Source organism: Chrysochloris asiatica, unplaced genomic scaffold, assembly GCF_000296735.1.
Source record: "Chrysochloris asiatica unplaced genomic scaffold, ChrAsi1.0 scaffold00116, whole genome shotgun sequence".
Classification (NCBI taxonomy): domain Eukaryota; kingdom Metazoa; phylum Chordata; class Mammalia; order Afrosoricida; family Chrysochloridae; genus Chrysochloris; species Chrysochloris asiatica.
Window position 1 is genome coordinate 6,706,664 of NW_006408634.1, and position 19,849 is coordinate 6,726,512.

A 19,849-nucleotide genomic window follows, 5' to 3' on the forward strand; every position below is an offset into this window, starting at 1 on the left:
GGGCTGCTCATCTCACGGTCAGCAATTCGAAACTACCAGTTGTTCCGCGGGAGAAAGATGAGGCTTTCTGCTCCTGTAAAGCTTTACAGCCTAGGAAACCCTGTACAGGGTCACTGTGAGTCGGAACTGACTCCACGGCACACAACAACAACAAAGAGACTTGAAGGAGCTCTGGTAGCATAGTGGTTACGAATCGGGCTGCTAATCTCACAGTCAGCAGTTCAAAACTACCAGCTGTTCCACGGGAGAAAGATGAGGCTTTCTGCTCCTGTAAAGATTTACAGCTTCAGAAACCCTGTACAGGGTCACTATGAGTCGGAACCGATTCCACGGCATATAACAACAACAACAACAACAAAGAGACCTGGTGTGGTACTGTGGGATAAAGCACTGGACCGCAAGGTCAGTTTGAACCACAAGGTCAGCAGTTCAAACTCACCCACTCCTTGGAAACCTTATACAGGGTTGCTATGTGTTGGCACTGACTTGATGGCACTTAACGACAACAGTAAGGAGTGGATGGAGAAAATGGGAGCTTAAGAAACCTCAAAAGTCCTGGTGTGGCACTATAGTGTAAACACTGGATAAACTATAGGACAAAACCAGGAAAGCTGATGATTCAAACCCACCATCTGCTCCTTGGAAACCCAATACAGGGTTGTTATGAGTCAGAGCTGACTTGACAGCATTTAACAGCAATAAGAAAGTGGTACAGCCAAGTAGTGAGGTCAACCTGACACAAGGTAACGGTTGTACAGACAGGAAGAGAAAAACACAAAGGCAGAAGTGATGTAAGCTCAAACAGGAAGTGATGTCTGAATAGCAAAGATGTTGTTAAGTACCGTGGAGTAGGTTCCAACTCATAGTGACCCTGCACAGGGTTTCTGAGGCTGTAAATCTTTATGGGAGCAGAATGCCTCATCTTTCTCCCACGGAACTGCTGGTAGTTTCGAACTGCTGACCTTGAGGTTGGCATTCCGACTTGTAACCACTGCGCTTAAGTATTGGGGTGAAATTGGAAGTGAGATCAAGGAAGCAGGAAGTGACGCACAGTCAAATAGGAAGTGACATTAGAACAACACAACAGAGTTTCAACAGGAAATGATGTTTATGTCAATCAAGAAGCAAGGGGCAAGACCAACCTTGGTGAGGTAGTAGACAGACTGCTGGAAGGTACACATGATGACTTCATCCATGAGGGCCATGGCCTCGTCACATAATTCCAAGTCATTGCAGAGCTGTGGGTCTGAGGACGGGGATGAGAATGAGAGGCAAGTAGGAGCCCAGGTTCCCAAATGAGGGGTGTGATAGGGGGCATGGTAGGGCTTGGGCCTGGGTTAGGGCTCACCCTCCTGGTCAGCCTCCTTCTCCATCTCCAGCACCTTTTCCTGCACAAAACTCAGCAACTCTGTGGTGTTGGCCATCCATAACATAAGCGGCCGCAGCTCCACAGACACAGCTTCTGGGGTCAGGGGCACCTCAGGAACCCCCTCAGGGTGGCTGGGGAAGGAAAAAGGAAGTGACCAACCCCCACTTCAGTGTTCAAACCTCAAGATCTGGTTTTGAGTTGGTGACTAAGACCAACCTCCATTTTACATCTAGCAAAGTTGAGTCCCAATGGAGAACAAAGACTTGCATTATGACATACATGGAGTGCACCCAGAATTTTATAGAAATCCCCTCCTTCCCTCCCCACCTTTCTCCCCAGGACTTCTCTTACTTCTCTGGCTGCCGGTCTCCAATTTCCTTTATCTTTTCCTGAGGAACAGGATGATCAGAATCAAGATAATATAGGAATCAGAGGAGGGGAAAGGGACTTAGGGGTTTTCCCAAAAGCATGTTTCTTCACATTCTCCCTGCAAAATAGACTCTACTCCCTCCAAACTATAGAAAAGGCCGACTCCCTTATCTTAGGCTTTCAAGAGGATTTAAGACATATCCTGCAGGTTATTGGTAGCGTGGTTACCAATCGGGCTGCTAACCTCAGGGTCAGCAGTTCGAAACTACCAGCTGTTACATGGGAGAAAGATGAAGCTTTCTGCTCCCATAAAGATTCGCAGCCTCAAGAGTCGCTATGAGTTGGAACCGACTCCACGGCACATAACCACCACCACCACCTCAGGTTATGAATGGTCTATCTCCTCAAGCCATCTTTTGCTCAAGTAGAGTTCCTTCTTACCCTCAAGCTCTCTAAACCTAGGTCAATAACATGGAACCTTTGCCCACATTCTGATGGTTTCACTTGTCACTTCCATCAGTCAGTCAGTGTGTGTTTCACCTCCTAGAATGGTTTTCTCCACTGTTGCTCTAAACTTACAGAACCAACGGGCAGCCTGCCTCACCTCTCTTAATGGTCTCCTTCCAGTAGTTCGCTCCCCAATCTCCCTGAATGGTTTCCCCATAATCCTACAGTTCTCTAGTTAGGTCTTCCCCTATTTTTCAGCAGAATGGTCAACTCCTCAACTCCCAGTATCCCATGAACCCTCCCAAGACCTCAGGAGAGGTAGTTTTCTCCTGCCCAGCTAAGAAATACAGGCTGAAGGGGGGCAGGGGAGGCTGGGAAAGGGCTTTGGATGCAGGTGAGGCTGGGCAGCGGTTGGGGCGCTCACCCAAACAGCCTCCTTGATGAAACGTGCCAGGCGGCCCAGCAGGCGCGGTAGGTGGCCCAGCTCCAGTTCTCGGGCCGAGTGCTGTACGCACAGCGCGAGCAATGTGGCTGGCCCGAGTGGTGGCAGGTCTCCCGCGCCGGCGGCTGCGGCTCGCACAATCTCGCCCAGCAGCGCCTCCTCCTCGCGCGGTCGGAAGCGCAGCACGGGATCGCGGCCATCCAAGTAGGCCGCCAGGGCCTCACCGCGCTCCTGCAGGCCGCGACCGCACAGGCGGCACGAGAAGGCCCAGCCCGGGCCTGGAGGCGCAGCCCCCGGACGTGCAGGCAACCAGGGCGGCCGCGCCAGCCCCGAGCCCCCAGCGCGGGGGTCTTTGTACATGAATAGGAAGTGGTCGCCCAGACCTAGCAAGTCGCCTGGGTGCAGCTCGGCCTCCCTCAACAGGAGGCACCCGTTGTGCGTAACAGGGGCGCCCCGGGATGGGCGCACTGTGGCTGGTGGCTCAGGGCCCGCGCGCACCGTGCAGTGACGCGGCAAGATGTCCGGGGCGGTGAGGAAGGTGTCCACATATAGCGCTGGGTTCCCGCCGCGGACTGATGAGTTCCCACCGCGGCCAAACACGTGCTGCTCCCGTGTCATCACATATACCACGAAGTCCTGGATGGAGAGTGAATATGTACTTGGAATGGGGAGCTTCCAAAGGATCCCTTGCCCAATTGATTCAGGGAGGTCTTCTTGGATCCCAATGGATTCCTCAATCACCCCCACCTCCCCTGAGAGGACTCTGTGAAAGGACCCATTTTCTATGGTGGATAAGTCCCACAGGGCCCTTCCCAAAGACTGGATACTTACATGGGTGTACTCTTTTCCGACATGGGTTCTACCATTTCCTCCCTCAAAAAGATGGAGGCTTTTAAAGAGATCTCCTTCCTCAAATGGACTCTCTCCTCTTGAATGGACTCTTCAAAGGCAGCCCCTTTCTACCATGGGCACTCCCATAACAGTCAGCCCAAGAAACGGGCGTTTCAAATGACACCCCCATTCCTTCCTAAATGGATTATCTCATTATCCCCTCTCTCCAAGAATAGATTTTTTTCTAATGAACTTATCCTTACCCTACCTACCCTATGAGGAGCTCTGGTAGCGTTGTGGTTAAAAATTGGGCTGCAAACCTCAAGATCAGCAGTTCAAAACTACCAGCTGTTCCATGGGAGAAAGATGAGGCTTTCTGCTCCCGTAAAGATTTATAGCCTTGGAAACCCTGCATAGGGTCACTATGAGTCAGTACCAACTCCACAGCACGTAGCCACCACCATGATGGGCTTGCTTCTAAGATGCTTTTCTCACAACGGACTTACCTATTATCCAATTCCCATGACAGAAACTTCCAAAGTCATTTCCCCTTCCAATAATACTGTCTATATTCCCAATGCAGGGAACGGATCTCTTTAAGGAGATAACTCCTCTCCAACCCCCCTCCTCCTCCCCCACATACACACTTTCATTCTCTCCACTCTAATTCATGAGATCCCCTTTCTACAATGGATTCCATTTTTAGTCCTACCATGGACTTGATTGCTGTATTACTACCATTTCCAAGATAAAGACTTCCAAAAATACTCTCCCCTTCCATCAATGGATTCTGTCAATATTCCCATCCCCCAAAAGAACATCTCCAAAACACAGGAAAGTTCACTGTAAGATCACCCTCATATAGTGAGTTCTAGCAATCCTGTCATAAAGAATTTACAAGATTTTCTTCTTAGAGTGGAATGTCCCATTTCACCCATCAAATGAAGAGATGTATTCCAGAAGCTCCTTTATAAAAAACGGACTCTCCCATGCACATTATGTACCTACCTCTCACTTAGCTACATGATTAGGATCTAAAGATCTGCTTGTTACGTGAAAATGCAGGATGACTACAACATTACACAACTACCAAACCATTGACCATCATGGCCCAATCAAGTTGATACACAATCTCCTTAGCCATCACACAGAGCCAGTGTTACTCTTGCCTCATGCCTCAGTATTTGTTACTGCCAGATAGACATTGTTAATTTGCAAAATAGTGAGTAGTAGATTTTTTACTATTGGTATAAATGCAAGATGTGGGATAAAGCTAGTCAGTTAAGTGAGGAGTAGGTGAATAGAAACGGAAGACTTGCCTCCTATTATTCTCCATGCACGTCTGAAAGACTAGGCATCCTGATTTACATAAATCCCCTTTCTACACTGATTTCTTCCATTTCTGGTCACTCCATGAGTGGACATTCCTAAAGAGAACCCTTTCTACAATGAAGCCACTTTTTACCCCTTCAGAAAAATGAATGCTTTCAATCTTACTACCATCTTAAAGTAGGATGTCCTGTTCTTCTTCTCTGTGCCAAGGAAGGACATTTACTGAAATATACAAGCTCTCTTTCTACAATGGACTTTCTTGTTTCCTAGACCAGGAAAGAATGCTTCTACAACATCCACTGTAAACACTCCAGTTCTCCAATGTTGCATGGAAAGATGGGCTGTTGCAATAAATCCACACCCCTTTCTACAATGAAATCTGCCTATTTCCTTAGTCCCAACAAGGAGGAATACATTGTTTCATTGAATTCTATTTTCTTACTATCTACAGAACCAAGCTGACTAACCTAATTGGATCCCTCTTTAAATAAAAAACAAACCTATCCGGACATATTGTCAGGAGGGACCAGTCGCTGGAGAAGGAGATCATGTTTGGTAAGGTGGAGGGTCAGAGAAAAAGAGGAAGACCCCCAGCGAGATGGATTGGCAAAGGGGCAGCATCAATGGGCTCAGGCGTGGCAACAATTGTGAGATTGGCCCAGGACCGGGCAGTGTTTTGTTCTCTTGTACATAGGGTTGCTATGAGTCAGTACCCACTCAGTGGCACCTAACAACAACAATCCAATAAAATCCACCACCTTCTAGAATGACCAGTTCCCATAGGCCTCAGCTTATCTGTTGAGCTTGACCATACCATTGTTACCCAAAGGTAGACATCATAAGATAATTACTCCATCATCAAAAATAGAAGAACAATTTCAGTAATACACTATTTTTCTATTAATAAAATAATTTCCTGATAACTCCCCTTCCCAATCACCAATCCCTAAATGCTGTTGGTGTTTAGTGCTGACAAGTTGGTTCTGACTCATTGATCCCTGTACAGGGTTTCCCAGGAACTGCTGGTGGGTTTGAACTGTCCACCTTGTGGTTTAGCAGTCCAGTGCTGATCTTACAGCGCCATGCCAGGATTCCATTCCCTTTAAGAAATGGATGCTTCCAAGGAGCTCTTCTTTCTCAGTGGACTCTCTCACTCTCCCTTGGCCTTCGAAGACAATGCTTTCCCTTAACTTTGAATGAATCGAATCATTACCTATTTATCCCTCTAGTGGAATTTCACATCCATCTACCTTCCACTCCTATCATTTCTTATAGTGGTATCTCCCACTCTGGAACCTTGCTGAAACCATATCTCCAAGGGTATTCAAGCTACAGCATTCTAGGAAATCAAGGGAGTTGTAGTTTTGTTGTCCTTCAATGGACAGAAGGTACTTGCAGATCTTGGGGTAGGGAGATAGATAGGGGAGGCACTTACCTGGGCGTCCTGGTAACCCTGGAGCAGCAGGAAGTAGGGGCGGTTGCTGGGGGCCTGAATGAGGCACTGGGTCAACTGGTCGTAGTCGCTGGGGTCCACTGGTCCAATTTGGGCGTCAGCTGCTCCTGGGGCCATACTCAGTGCTTGTTGTCTACGTTCCTGCTGCCGCCGCCTGCGACCTTGTAAGCTGAGCTCCGACACGCTGCGCCTCAAGGAGAGGTTTTCTGAGCGCTCCTTGCCCCCGGACCCTGCCGGGGTAACTGATCCTGAACTTGGGCCAGGACTGGCCAGGGCCGCCCCACCTGATGCCGCCCGAGAACGGTTCTTCTGTGGCCGCCACGAGGGGACGCTCGTGCCTAAGAAGAAAGATGGAGAGCCGTGAGGCTGAGAAAGCAAACAGGGAAAAGCAGATGAGGGAGATGGAGCATTTATATAAAGAGAAATAGACGTGTCCTCAGAGAAGTGAGGCGGATTCCGATATTTAGATTTTTGCATAGGCTATTCCCTGTAATAGAGTCCTGGTGAGGCACTGTGGGCTAATGCATCAGACTGCAAAGCCGTTTGAACTGCAAGGTCGTGGTTCAAGCTCAACAGCTGCTCCTTGGAAACCCTATACAGGGTCGCTATGGGTTGGAATCGACTCAACGGCACTTAACAACAACAACATTCCCTGTAACTGCGTCCTACCTGACACCTACCGACCCATCCAGCAATTCTCATTTCATAACTTCACTCATTCTTTCAGCAAATATTTATTGAACACCTACTATGTGCCAGGCATGGGCGCTTGCTTCTGTAGTGAACAGAGAAGACCTTGTTCTTGGAGAAAACAGCTCTTCCTGAACACTTTTCTTGACATTCTGATTTGAGGTGTCCGCGGCTATGCTCAGCATCCTGGGCACATAGTAGGTGTTGCTGAGAAGAATGAATGAACTGATGTGGTTCCCATTAGGCGATCTGATCTGGGAGGCCAGGGACCTCACCTGTCAATGTGTCTAGAATTTTGCTGAGATTAACTGGCAAAGAACATTTGAAGCTTGAGTTCAAAGTCCATGAGTTTAACTACTATACCACTCTAACCCCTCAAAGACCCAGAAACAACAACAAAAAACATGTGAGTAAACTTCTTGAATATCGCGTGGCACTAAGTGGTCCAGGACTCACCCCTGTCAAACTACCTACTGCCATTGGGTGGGTTTTGACTCATGGTGGTACCTACCACATGCTACAGAGGAGAAGCACTTCATAGGAGGGTTTTCTTGACTTTCATCTTACGATCAAACATAGAAACGAGTATGAGACCAGAACTACACAGGGACACTATGAGTCAGAATCAACTAGATGGCACTCAATGCAACAACCATCTTTGTGAAAGCAGATCCATCAGGTCTTTCTTCCGTGGGGCAGCTATGTGGGTTCTAACTATCAATCTTTGGTAGCTGAGCATAAACCATTTGCCACCTAGGTTCCATCCAATCCTTGCCATTTCCCTATTGGCACCACCCAGGTCCCCATGTGTGGCGCTGTGGGTTAATGCGCCAGACTGCAAAGCCATTTGAACTGCAAAGTCGGCGGTTCAAGCTCACCAGCTGCTCCTCGGAAACCCTATACAGGGTCGCTATGGTCAGAACCAACTCAACAGCTCTCCTCAGCTGCAGCAACCTAACCCTCCTGGGACCCTCTATAAATACTTTTTTCTCTGACCCCTTTTTCTCTCTAACATGCTTCTTTCAAAAACTTCCCCGCGGCCCCACCCCACCCCCCAATGTAAGCACCTGCTTTTTGGAGCTCTCTGAAGCTACAGTAGCATCTTTTTTCCTTCTAGTGCCACCCACTCTTCATCTAGGCACCACCCACATAGCTTCACCCACCAATCATCGCCACTAGCTACAGGGACCCCGACTCTGAGCTCCCTCACATCTGCCCAGCCCCATATCGCAGGCTCCCTGCTACTCAAGCCCCGCCCCAGCAGGACCCCTAGGACAGGCAGTGCCATTGGGTCCACCACCCCTTTCTCCCAGATCCCAGAGCACACCCCACCTGGCCCCCACATCCCGCCCCAAGTCCAGTCCTCAAGTCTCACCCTTCAGGTCTCACCGGCCCCGCCCCTCTAGCTCGGGGACCCAGTCCCCCAAGCTCACCCGTCTAATCCCACGGGCCCCATCTCAGTACCTCTTCCCCACCACCAGCTAGCTAGCCCTTCCTCCCCTCTCGCTTACAGAGCCCGAAGCCCAGAATCGCGCGGCTCCGCCCCGCCCCGCCCCACCACCAGACCCTTCTCCGGTATGTCCCGCCCCTCCATCAGGCCCCGCCCTCTCACCATCGTTATCCGCAGCTCCAAAGACTTCCAGCTCCAGGCGGCGCGCCTCCTCGCGACCGCGCAGCTCAAAGCGCCGCACCCAGCCGGGTCGCGCCCGCCACAGCTCCTGCACCAGCAGTGGGCGCTCGGCATCGCCCAGCACTCTCAGGTGCTCTGCCCTCCACTCGCCGCCACTGCCTGCCGCCTGCCGACCGAGCGCGTCACAGAGTGCGAAGGCGTCTACGCAGCTGCTCTCGCCTGGGCCACCGCTAGGGCTGCTGGCCAGCCCGTAGCGCTCCAGCGCCTCGGCCACGAGCTCACGCGCCGTGGAGCGAGCAGTGGCCAGCACGCTCTTGTAGTTGGCGCCCGACGCCAGCCCGGCGCCGAAGATCTTGAGGACCCCGGGGGGCGCCGTGGCACGGACAGCCAGAGCCGGTTCGGGAGCCAAGCCAGCTGCCAACTCCGGCAGCTTCTTTTCACTGGCCCAGCGCTGCGCGCCCCCTGGAGTCCCCGGGCCGCCCGCGCCACCGGATCCCATGGCCCCGGTACCCGAGCCTCGGAAGAGCTGTGAGATGCGCTTGGCGCGGCTACCAGAGGCTCCCCCGGCCGCCTTGACCGCGCCCACTCGCCGCAGCTCCACGTGCGGCGGCGGCGGGGGCAAGGGCTCGCTGCTGCGGCTCCCCGTGTCCGAAGATGAAGACCTGGGAGCCCGCCGGGATACAGAAATACCGGAGAGGGAACCCAGAAAGATACACAGAGATGAGGGAGAGTGGGTAAAGACACAGAAGTGGGGCGGGCAGAGACCCACAGAGGATGCAGAGACCAGGTCAGAGATGTAGGAAAAGAGGAAAAGAAAGATAAAATAAATAAAATTGAGCCCCACAAAGGAAATTCCAAGAGGTGAACAGGGAGCGGAGGAAGGAAGGTGAATCAAGCTCTTGCTCTCCGTGTCCCCACCCTGAGCCCATGGGGCCAACTCAATCTCCAAGCCCAGGGTTTCCCCACGCGCCCTCCGATGGCTGTTTCCAGCTCCGTTTCCTTGCCCACTAGTTCGAGTGCCCACTCAAGACAGGAACCAGAGCCCACCCTTAAGGGGACCTGTCATTACCCAGGGGGACAGGGGCTAGATTTGGGAGACAGTGGACACTCACTTGACAGAGGCAGCGCTGGGCCAGCGTCGCCCCAGCTTGGCAAGCTGCTTCCTGGGGGAATTGATCCACAGGCCCACTGGGAGATGGAGCTTCCCGAAGCGTGGGCTTCCGCCCTCCTTCCGTTCCCCAGATAACATTGCCCTAGGGAATGTGGATAGGACCCCAGCTCCTGAGGCCCTGAGCAGTGGGGATGGGGTAGAAGTGGTCAGTGGGAAGGGGGGCTGGGGCTTAGCGTCCTGGTGATGGGAAAGACTAGGGGACCCCAGGGTCCTGGCAGAGGAGGGAACAGGAGAGGGCTGCGGACCCCTGATTCTCAGGGGAGGAGAGATCTGGATTCTTGGGTCCCTGGTGCTTACCCTCTTTCGGGTCCCGGCAGCACTCGGGAGCCCTGGCTCCGATGGCCTGGGTGGTTGAGGATCCCACAACTGGGCTTCGGCCCTTGCCTCTGCCCCACCTCCCAGCACTGGGTGGGGGACAGGAAAAGGCCAGAGGAAACCCGGCAGGAAGAGCGGGGAGGGGGCGTCCTGTGAGGGGACCAGGCCTGGGGGAGGAGATCTGGATAAGGCTGGCCCTGCCCCATCAAGGATTCTCAGTTGCCCCCCTCCGGTCCCTCCAGGATCCAGGTGTCCTTGTCCCCAGCCCCTCCTCCCTCAGGCAGAAGACCATCCTCAGACCTCTCCCCTCTGGGAACCAAAAGTTCGGCACAATCCGGTGAAGTGAGTCAATAAGATAAATCTTTATTGTTTCTTTCATTCTGTGGCCTTTTTTGTTTTTGGAAACCTGGGGTTGCTGCACGGCCCCCTTGTCAAAGCAGAAAGGTGTTAGGCTTCTAAGGATTCTGGGTCCTTCTGAGGTCGAAGGAAAAATATCCTGGAATAACATGCAAATAAATAGTGGAACCAGATGAGTAGAGCTCTTCCCAGCATCTCAATGTGAGTTTATTCTAGCGAGTCTCTCCCTCCCAAGCATGTCCACCCCATCTCTAAGTAAGCCCCACCCTGTCATGTAAAGTCTGTTCTAAGTGGCTGTGAGACCCCTTCCGGATCCAGGTGTCAGGCAGCCCCACCCCTGACTCCAAGCCCCGCCTCCTTCAGCTGGTGGCTCACACAGTCCCAACGCCTGCTATCACCACGACAATGCCCGAGATCAGTAGCCATATGAGATGGCGTTTCAGCCGCTTGTCGGGATTTGACGACTGATGGAGTTTTGTGGTTATGCTGTCGTTATTTGGATTTGTGGTGGTCCGCAATGTTTCCTCCTGGATTCTTTTGGGCAAAACTGATAAGAGGAGAGTCAGGGAGAAGCGCCATCCAGAAAAGGGCACGTGAAGGTCCTATTCTGGCAAAGACAACGCCCCCAGCCCCTCCCCAGCCAGGCTTCCAACTGCTCAAAGCCTCACGAACCTCAGAGGAAAAAAGTCTTGCCCCTAGCCAGGGATCCTGCCCTCAAGCCTGAGACCCCTCCACGGAAGTTGACCCCATCACCCAGGCCCATGAGTCCTGTACTATTCTCAACCCAACTGCACTGACCTTTGACGCGAAAATAGATGATAGTGGCTGGACTATCGTTCACAGTGCCTAGCTCGCAGCGGTATTTGCCTTCATCCTCTGGGCTCACCATGGACTTGGCTAGAGTGGGCTGTTTTCCCTTGGACACCAACGTCTCTGTTTTGTTCTCCCAAACCTAGACCCAAGCCCAAGGGGTCACAGAGATCAGGAGTTGGGGTTCAGGGGTGAGAAATCATGGGACCTCAGCAGGAGTCCAAGATGTCATTGGTCAAGGGCCTGGGTCCGAGGGGGTCAGTGGAGGGTAAACCTGGTAAGTCATAGTCATGGGCGGTCATGGATGCAGGGCAGTGTATATAGGGGCCAGGAAGCTCACACAAGATTGGTGGATTTAAAGTTGAATTGGCTACCCGGTGAGAAGGCCTACCCTGTAAAATTTATAATCAGTGAGGCCTTGAGAGGAACGATGCCAGTTGAGTTCACAGTCTAGGATCATATCTTCCATTTGATGAACCTCGATGTGGCGCTCTAGGAACAGAGAGTTACTGGAGGAAGCTCCCCTTTGAGATTCTTTGCTCCTTTACACCTGGTCTTGGGCCCTCCTTCTCTGATACTATTTCTAGTCTGGTGGTGGTGGATCCGACTCATATAGGCTGTACATTTTATGGGAGCAGAGAGCCTGATCTTTCTCTCACGGAAGGCTGGTAGTTTCGAACCGATGACCTTACGGTTCACAGCCCGATTGGTAACCACTACGCTATACTATATCAGAGATCCTTATTTCTAGTCTAGGACTCTCTTAACTGGCTCCAACCCTCTTGCGCTAATCCCACCTCCCTTGTAGGTCCAGCTCTCACCCCCACAATCTTTGGACTTCCGACAAGCGTGAACCTGTTTCTCGCAGGCATTGCACCAGATCAGAGTTTGCAACATCAAACCTGAACAGGCAGGGTCAAAAGCTTGTCAGTCGCCTTTTAAGAAATGAAGTTTAAAGGATATGGGCGGGGTCAAGCGTCTAATCCCTGGGAGTTCAGCCCGAGGGGCGGGGCTAGGACTCAGCCCAGTAGGCAGTGAGAAGGAATGAGAAACAAAGTGTAAAGAGAAAGTGACCCGCTCCCTAAGAAGTCCAAAGTGAAAAAAAGATCTAGGAAATTTCAACTACCGAAACCCCAAAAATAGGAAGGGGAAAGGTTGGGGGCAGGAACTCACCACATTTATTGGGGCAATAAACTGCCACGGAAAGAAAAAAGAGAAAGAATCAGATTCTAAATTAAAGGGAATGGTAGCAGGGGCAGAGGAAAAAGCTGGGGGCTCGAACTGTTGAGTTCTATGGAGGAAGGGCCTGGAAACTTAGGCTTTTGGGTCTGAGGCTCGGGACTCCTGGGTCTGAGGGAGGAGGGCCGGGGACCTGGATTCCTCCGTCTGAAGGAGGAGGGGTTGGGGACTTGGACTCCTGGGTCTGAGGGAGGAGGGCTGGGGGCAGGACCCCAATCTCTCACACTCTCTTATGAACTGAGCAGAGTCTCGGGCAAAGCTCTCCTTTTGCAGGTGCACCATCCAGAAAAGTTCCTTCACAAAGAGTTCTCCTAAGGAGAAGCAAGATGTCACAGAGCAGTCCTTCCTCCCCCGCCCCCTTCCCCGGAGCGAGGTGCAGGAAGTCTGCCTCTGTCTTCAGAATGTGACATTCTACTTGTGGGTCTTCTTAGGGAAGGCAACTGAATTATCTTGGGATAATTCAGAAGCAACGGTTAATCAGTTCAACCCACCCAGTGGATGCCAGGGAAGAAGAAAACCAACTGACCGGACTCCTAGGGAGGAAGCTTTTTAAAAGTTCATGGGAAAATGGAATTAGAAGATAATGACATTTCCCCAAAAACTATTTGAATCCCCATACATTTGTGCCCAGCAATACACATGTATTAATTATTTTCATTTTCACAGTAAACTGAACGGTGAAGGCTGCTTTACTATGATCTCAACTATAGAGCAAGGTCACACAGTGACGCTAGACTGGCTCCAGAGCCCAGGATCTGATCACCACCGGAGGCATCGCCAATCTCACTTCTCTTAGTGATTCCAGACTCCAGCCCTCCCCTACCCCATGTACCGTTTTTGTTTTTTTTAAACGCTTTTTATTGTGAATTGAGTGAAGGCTTACATAACAGATCATCAGTCTTACAATGCAACAGATCATACGCTTTGCTTCATTACAATGATTGCAATCCTCCATGTACCATCAGTTCATAGTATTTACCTCTATTCACTTTAACTCTTGCATCCCTCCTTGTGTCTTCGGCTACCTTCATCTTTCCTCTGCCAACCTCCCTCTCGTATATTGCCTGCCCAGTTACCCATATTAACATCTACCTTTTACCCTAGTGTCCATGATGCGTTTCAAATCCATCAAAAAACTCCAGGCTGACTTCTGCAGTGTGAGCTCATCTGTGGAAGGAGATACCCGTTGAAAAACAAATGTGGTGAAGTCAATTACGACCCACAGTGAACTCATGTAAAGCTGCCCCATTGGGTTTCCTAGCTGAGGCTATAATCTTAGGGAGCCTACTACCACATCTTCTGTGGCGCAGGCTGTGGGTTTGAACGGGCGTTTTATCACTGAGCTAGTGAGGAGGACTCCTTGTGGAAGAGATGATGATGTGCCATCGGAGTCAGTTCCGAATAATAGCAAGAAGTGGTTGGTGGTTTGAACAACTGGCCTTATGGTTAGCAGTCCAGTGCTTATCCTACAGTGCCACACCAGGACTCCTGAGGGGGTAGATAGAACCGCAGATTTCAAGCTCATTGGCTCGCTTAGTCTTAGAAACTACAATACCCATGAAGCTGTTGGGCAGCGAGAGACTTAAGGGATCGGTGGGCGGTGACTTCTGGGAAATGGCGTTTTATTAAATGAAACTGCAGACTACAACTTGTGGGGAACACAGTATTTGGCTAGCCCTGGTGAACCTCAGAATCTGCACCCCACCCTTTCCTATTCCCGGAAGCTTCGGTGATCCTCCCCTTTGCCTCGTTCTCCTTCCTAAAACATGCGCCCCCCTGCCCCCCATTTTCAAAACCCAGGAGTCCGTGCGCTTCCTTGCCCTCACCAATGGCACCTATATAGGTTTCACCATCAAGTGGCAGTTCCTTGAAATCCCGCACTGCGTTCTCTACCCTTTTCATCAGGCTTTCGCGAGCCTCGTATGGCAGGTGTCCAGGCAAGTATTCATGTTCCAAGTTCTTCAGCCCGGCCACTACAGAGGGCTCACAGATAATACAGCCGTGGACAGGAAACAGGTAAGCGGCCAGAGCCACCACCAGTCGGGGAAGCTGTGCTGCCATTGTGGCCCGAGCGCTTGATCTGCAGAGATTACCCCCACCCTCACCTCAGGGAGGGTCTTCTCAACCCAAACTGAGGAAGCCAACGCTAAACAGAAAGAAGCCAAACAAATCCCTCTATTCAAGGGATCCCCAAACTGTCAGAGAAAGAACTTTCAATGACTCCCAAATGAAGAAGTTAGTTCCTTCAATAAATACCTTCAAAGTGAGGAACAAGAATGAATTGTCAGTCCAGAGGCCCTCAAATGTAAGGTTCTCAATCATTTCTAAATAAGAGACCTATTAAACAAGAGATACTCACCGAACCTCAAAGTGAAGACCCCAGACCCCCATCCCGTGCAGGCTTCCCCAACATCCACACCACAGGATCTCCAACTCCCCAAATTGTTGTCATCTTCAACTCCCAACCTTAAGTTGATCGACATTGTGGCTTTTGTTAGGTGTGTCCCCCCCATGTAGTAGAGTAGAACTGTCCTATAGGATTTTCTTGGTTATAATCCTTATGGAGGCAGATTGCGAGGTCTGTCTCTCATGGTGCCGCTGGGTGGATTCAAAACGTCCACCTTCTGGTCAGCAGTCAAGCGTTCAATCGTTTGCACCACCTGGACTCCTTGGATCAACACTGAGAACAAGTCACCCACAAGCCCCCACAATCTGTTGCACTAGAAACTGAAAACTCAATGCCCAAACTAAATACTTCAATATAGAACCAGCCAGGATATTATTATCAAATTCAAAATTCCCTCAAAATCAAATGTACTCCAAGTCCCCCAAACCCGGGAGGTCTACAAATTTAAGACTTCAAATGATTCTCCAAATTCAGGGGCTCTTTTCCACCCTTCCTGAAGACTAGGGGACCCCAATATACAGGACGCACCTTTCTTCTTAGGCAGTGAAGAACCCTAAGGCACCCTCAAAAGCGGCTGCCAGACCTTGGATCTCTGTTTTGTCCGCCAACACTAGGGTTCGCTGAGAAGCCAAGTCCAGATTCTGGGGACTTTTAGAAAAGAATCTTGGGCCACGTCTATTACTTTCCCACGACTAAAATGAAGGATTTTGTTGGGGGCGAGAGTGAAGTCGGGCACGCTATATCGAAGACTTTTCTAGTGGGGTCAGACACGGGTTGCGCCTCTGCAGAGAGCTCCTGGCAGCCTCCAACTAATTTTCCTACGTGGGCCCCTCCCGAATATCCAAAACATGCCCAGAAGCCCAACTCTGAATCTGATTGGACCATAAACAAGGTGCCGCTATTGCGCCATGACGTCACAGAGGCGACCGTCTTTTCAAACAAGAACATTCTCGGCATCAGCCAAAGGAAGTCCCCAGCTAGTTCCCGCTTCCCAGGACCAGTTTTCGACTCTTGGCCCCAGGCTATCCTCTACAGGCCGCTGACCTCAGAAAACGCAGAGTGGCTGTTTCTTGCCATAGTACTACAACTCCCAGAAGACCATGGGTTACTTTCTCGAGAGCAGACGCTGCAGCCCTCTCCATAACATGATGGGAAATGCAGTTCAAGAATTATACTCAGCCTTTTATTCCTCGTTTATAGGGCTGCATGCCAAAGCCCCAAAGGGGATCCAATACCAAGGGTTCTGGAGAAAAGAACTAGAACCCCAGACCTGTGGATCCTAGAAAGCTATGCCCCAAAACTACCAGCTGTTCCGCAGGAGAAAGATGAGGCTTTCTGCTCTTGTAAAGATTTACAGCCTTGGAAACCCTATGCAGGGTCACTATGAGTCGGAACTGACTCCATGGTACTCAACAACATGCCCCAAATAGACAATTTGCAAGTCACTCAAGTCTAGCAGCAGAGACTGCAGCAGGTACAACATTCCAAAACACAGTGGGTAACACTCCCGTCTTCATCTTCTCTCTCTCACATACACACACACTTCATCTTGTCTCTCACACACACCTCCCAGAAAGATGCAGAAACTAAGGCTGGTGATCTGGACTTTTAATTTTACATCTCCTAGTTCCCACCTGTGGCAGCTGAGGTGGGAATAATTCCCCCCACCAACACAGACACACACAAACTTCCTGAGAAGACACAGGGGCTTGGATCCTTGGATGGGAGAATAGGGGATACAAGAAAGATATCTTCATCCTACAAGCATCCTGGTAGCACAGTAGTCAAGCACTCAGCTGCTAAGCAAAACATTGGCAGTTCCAACCCACTCATTGGATGATGTAGCAGAACACTTTTTTCCCATAGGGTCAGGGGTTCAAACTTAGCAGCTGCTCCTTGAAACTCTATCAGGGTAGCTACGAGTTGGAATTTACTCGAAGGCACTGAACAACATGGGGTCAAAATGGGAGCGAGTTGGTTTTGAGGGATAAGCACTGGACTGTGAAACCCAGGGTCGGCAGTTTGAGCCTATCAGCCACTTTGTGGGAGAAAGATGAAGCTTTCGATTTCAGCAAAGATTTACAGCCTATACAGGGTCTTTGAGTCAAAACTGACCCCTTGGCAAGGGTTTTTTTGGTGTCCTCCCCAACCTTCATCCTCCAAAATGCAGCAAGGTGTTCCAGAAACCTGATTCCAGAATCTCATCCTCCTTGACCAGGACCTGTGTCCCCCACACCCACCTGGCTTGGGGTTGGACCCTATGCCAGCATACCTTTGGATTCTTTCATTTTGGACTTGCCCAAGATAGACTGAACAGTTCTGTGAATTCATACCAGTTGACAATGGTATTGGCAAGGGGGCAAACAGTACCTATGCCTTTTCAAATACCCAGAAGGAATGTTTCTGTTCCACTGACTCCCAGAAAACAGATTCCGTACCCCCAGCTGCCCAGCTGCAGAAAAAGAAAAATTTCCTTTAATGATGCCAGGCAAACTGAACTCAAAGCCTAAATGTATAATATTCCAGCTCTCAATAAAACAATGTCCTGAGATCTCCAGAAAGATCACCTCTTGAAACTGTTTCATTTAAGTAGCCAATTTCATGCTGCCCCCTACAAAACCTGGATCTGCTAAAAACAAATTTAAGACCAACACTTCAGGGCTGAAGGGTTAGACAGAGTCCTGCCCTGCTCACAGGCGGCCCTAACTTTTCAAGAGCCTGAGAGCTGACCAAGAAAGATGCTAGTGAACTAAAACCACAGAACCAAACCATTGCCACTGAGTTGATGTGGACTCATAGCAACCCTGTAGGACAGCAGAATGGTCCCATAGGGTTCACAAGGCTGTCAATCTTTACAGACGCCAACTGCTACAACTTTCTCCCGTGGAGTGGCTGGTGGGTTGGAACCAAAGTCTTTTGGTTACTAGCCAGCCAAATGCACCACACCAAGGCTCTAGTGGGTCAAGGAAAAAGTTTATCTTCCCTCTCAATCTTCCTTGCATTGGTAGCATGTTAACCTTCATTAAATTCTTCCTTGAAGTTATTTGGAGTTCATTCTTTCTGGACAGGTTCTACAAGGCCATTCTACAAGACCTGGCCCTCTTTAGGGCAAATCCCCGCTAGAATCATCTCACAAACATGGAGGGAAAAGCTGAGATCAGCAGGCTGTAAAGCAGTTAACAAAGGACTGGATTCCAACAGCCTTTCTAGGACTCAGGAGAGGGAGGACCACTTTTTCTAGCTAGCATGAGGATGGTCAACAATAGAGGCTTCCTTGCTTTCAGGGAGGCAGCCTTCTAGAAATACTCTGGATATGGACGGGAAAGAGCAAGTGGGCACTGTAGCTTCTCAGACTGTCATGAGCTTCTCCAGGGATTGCCAACCACCAGGAAAAAAATGTTCTGCTGGCTCTAGAACATTCTGGCAATTCCAGAAACCCACTCCCTTGCCCCGTCTCAAAGCCTGGCTAACTAGATTCATTCTGAAAATAGGTCGAGCAAGGGATGGTGGCCACCTGTTCCAGAAGTACCACATACTTCTCCAAAAGCTAAGTTTCAGGAGACGTATACTGCCGGCTCTAGATGAATCCTGCTAGTACGGAGTTTTTCCGGAGTGGAGACAGGTCTGCAGGAATGCCCACCCACTCAGGCAGGAAGGCGGCCTCAGGCCTAAAGATCTTCAGGAAACTAGAGTTTGGCAGGGTGAAGTTGGCCAGGTAGACAGTGTCTCCTCCAGCAAGGTAGGCAGCCCAGAAGCCAAAAGTCCCAATGGTCATGATGGTGTGGTTGCACTCCGTGAGCAATGCAAAGTCCCTTGCAGGGGAACCTTCGTGCCCATTCCCAGCAAAGATCACGTCTCCCCTGGACGTGTCAATATTCTCCTGGCACCAGTCCATGCCATTGCTGGTGACCACAAAGATGGGAGCCTCGTGCCGTTCCCGAAACCAGTCCATGGCCTGCTGGAGGTAGGCGCGGTCGGCCACCACACCCTTCCAGCGTTGGGGCATGACCTTCAGATAGTCCCCACGGCGCACGTGGACCCCTACAAAGGTGCTTGGGGTGGCCCTGGTGTGGCCCAGGCGGATAGACCTCAGCACGCTCTGGGCTTCCTCCCGAAGGTGCTCATGGAGCTTGAACTCACTACGGATCTTTTCTCGAATGTGGTGGAAGAAAGTCCAGGAACAGGGAAAACCAAAGAGCTTCAATTGGGCTTCTTCTAAATGACTGTATTCCTCCGACATCCAGTCATGAAGCTTCAGCTTTTGCCAAGAAATTTGTCTGTCCACCTCAGGCGATAGCACGGGCAGGGTGATTCGGAACACTGGGGCCAGGGTGTCGTGCATCGAAGGCAGAATGAAGGCCTGGCGGCCATTGAGCTGAGCCAAGGCTAACAGGGTGGCATACTGTCCCATCTGGTTACCAAGCCGGCCATCTGAGTAGATGGTCCAGGTTCCAGAGAGGGAGTCAGAGCTCTGGAGAGACGAATAGGAGGTGTTGGCAGTCACTGGTGTCCCTGAGAGACAGAAGATGGCCACTGGAGGCATCTCCAGGCAGGAGTAAGAATACAGGACAGACAAGTCTAGCCCATTGAAAAGGGTATCTTGATAGATGTGGAGGAAAAAGATGGCTGAGACCACAAAAGCGACTAGAAAGGCCAGACACAGATGACGTCGGCTGGAGGACCACATGGCTGCAGGGGAAGGAAAATGCATTAGCAGATGAATCTGAGCAGGAATCTCAGGGAGAAGGGGCTGGAAATCAGGGCTCCTGGAAGGAGGGGCTGGGACTTGGAATCTTGCAAAATAAGGATGGAAAATGGTGAAAATTATGGTTTCCCAAACAGTAGTTATCCTCTGCCCTTTTCTCCACTCTGCGCACCTGTACGGCCCCCCGAAGGAAGCCCTTTTTCCAGGTGTACCTATGTGAGAAGCAGAATCCAACACCGGGACGATAGGAAAGCGAGGGCTGGTGGTCCATCTAGGACCGCA

General features: G+C 50.7%; 3 protein-coding genes across 3 annotated transcripts in view; all 3 read right to left on the reverse strand.

Moving 5' to 3' along the window:
- Positions 1-10,245, reverse strand: part of RASIP1 (Ras interacting protein 1) — a 14,138-nt gene extending 3,893 nt beyond the window's left edge. The window contains exons 1-8 of the mRNA XM_006868171.1: positions 10,032-10,245; positions 9,676-9,816; positions 8,546-9,225; positions 6,226-6,581; positions 2,610-3,263; positions 1,721-1,758; positions 1,349-1,500; positions 1,143-1,246 (exon numbers count right to left, since the gene is read on the reverse strand). Coding sequence (XP_006868233.1) covers positions 1,143-1,246; positions 1,349-1,500; positions 1,721-1,758; positions 2,610-3,263; positions 6,226-6,581; positions 8,546-9,225; positions 9,676-9,812 — 2,121 coding nt within the window. The 5' untranslated portion in view covers positions 9,813-9,816; positions 10,032-10,245. The remainder of the gene's footprint in view (positions 1-1,142; positions 1,247-1,348; positions 1,501-1,720; positions 1,759-2,609; positions 3,264-6,225; positions 6,582-8,545; positions 9,226-9,675; positions 9,817-10,031) is intronic.
- Positions 9,881-14,516, reverse strand: IZUMO1 (izumo sperm-egg fusion 1). The gene is made up of 10 exons (XM_006868395.1): positions 14,282-14,516; positions 13,548-13,622; positions 12,680-12,766; positions 12,390-12,410; positions 12,038-12,118; positions 11,608-11,708; positions 11,205-11,358; positions 10,782-10,953; positions 10,032-10,138; positions 9,881-9,945 (listed from the first exon to the last, which is right to left on the reverse strand). The coding sequence occupies exons 1-10, from the start codon at positions 14,514-14,516 to the stop codon at positions 9,881-9,883; spliced, it is 1,098 nt and encodes a 365-aa protein (XP_006868457.1).
- A 3,923-nt stretch (positions 14,517-18,439) lies between these two features.
- FUT1 (fucosyltransferase 1 (galactoside 2-alpha-L-fucosyltransferase, H blood group)) lies at positions 18,440-19,549 on the reverse strand. The gene has a single exon (XM_006868396.1). It carries the CDS (start codon positions 19,547-19,549, stop codon positions 18,440-18,442), a length of 1,110 nt encoding a protein of 369 aa, XP_006868458.1.
- Positions 19,550-19,849: the final 300 nt, after the last annotated feature.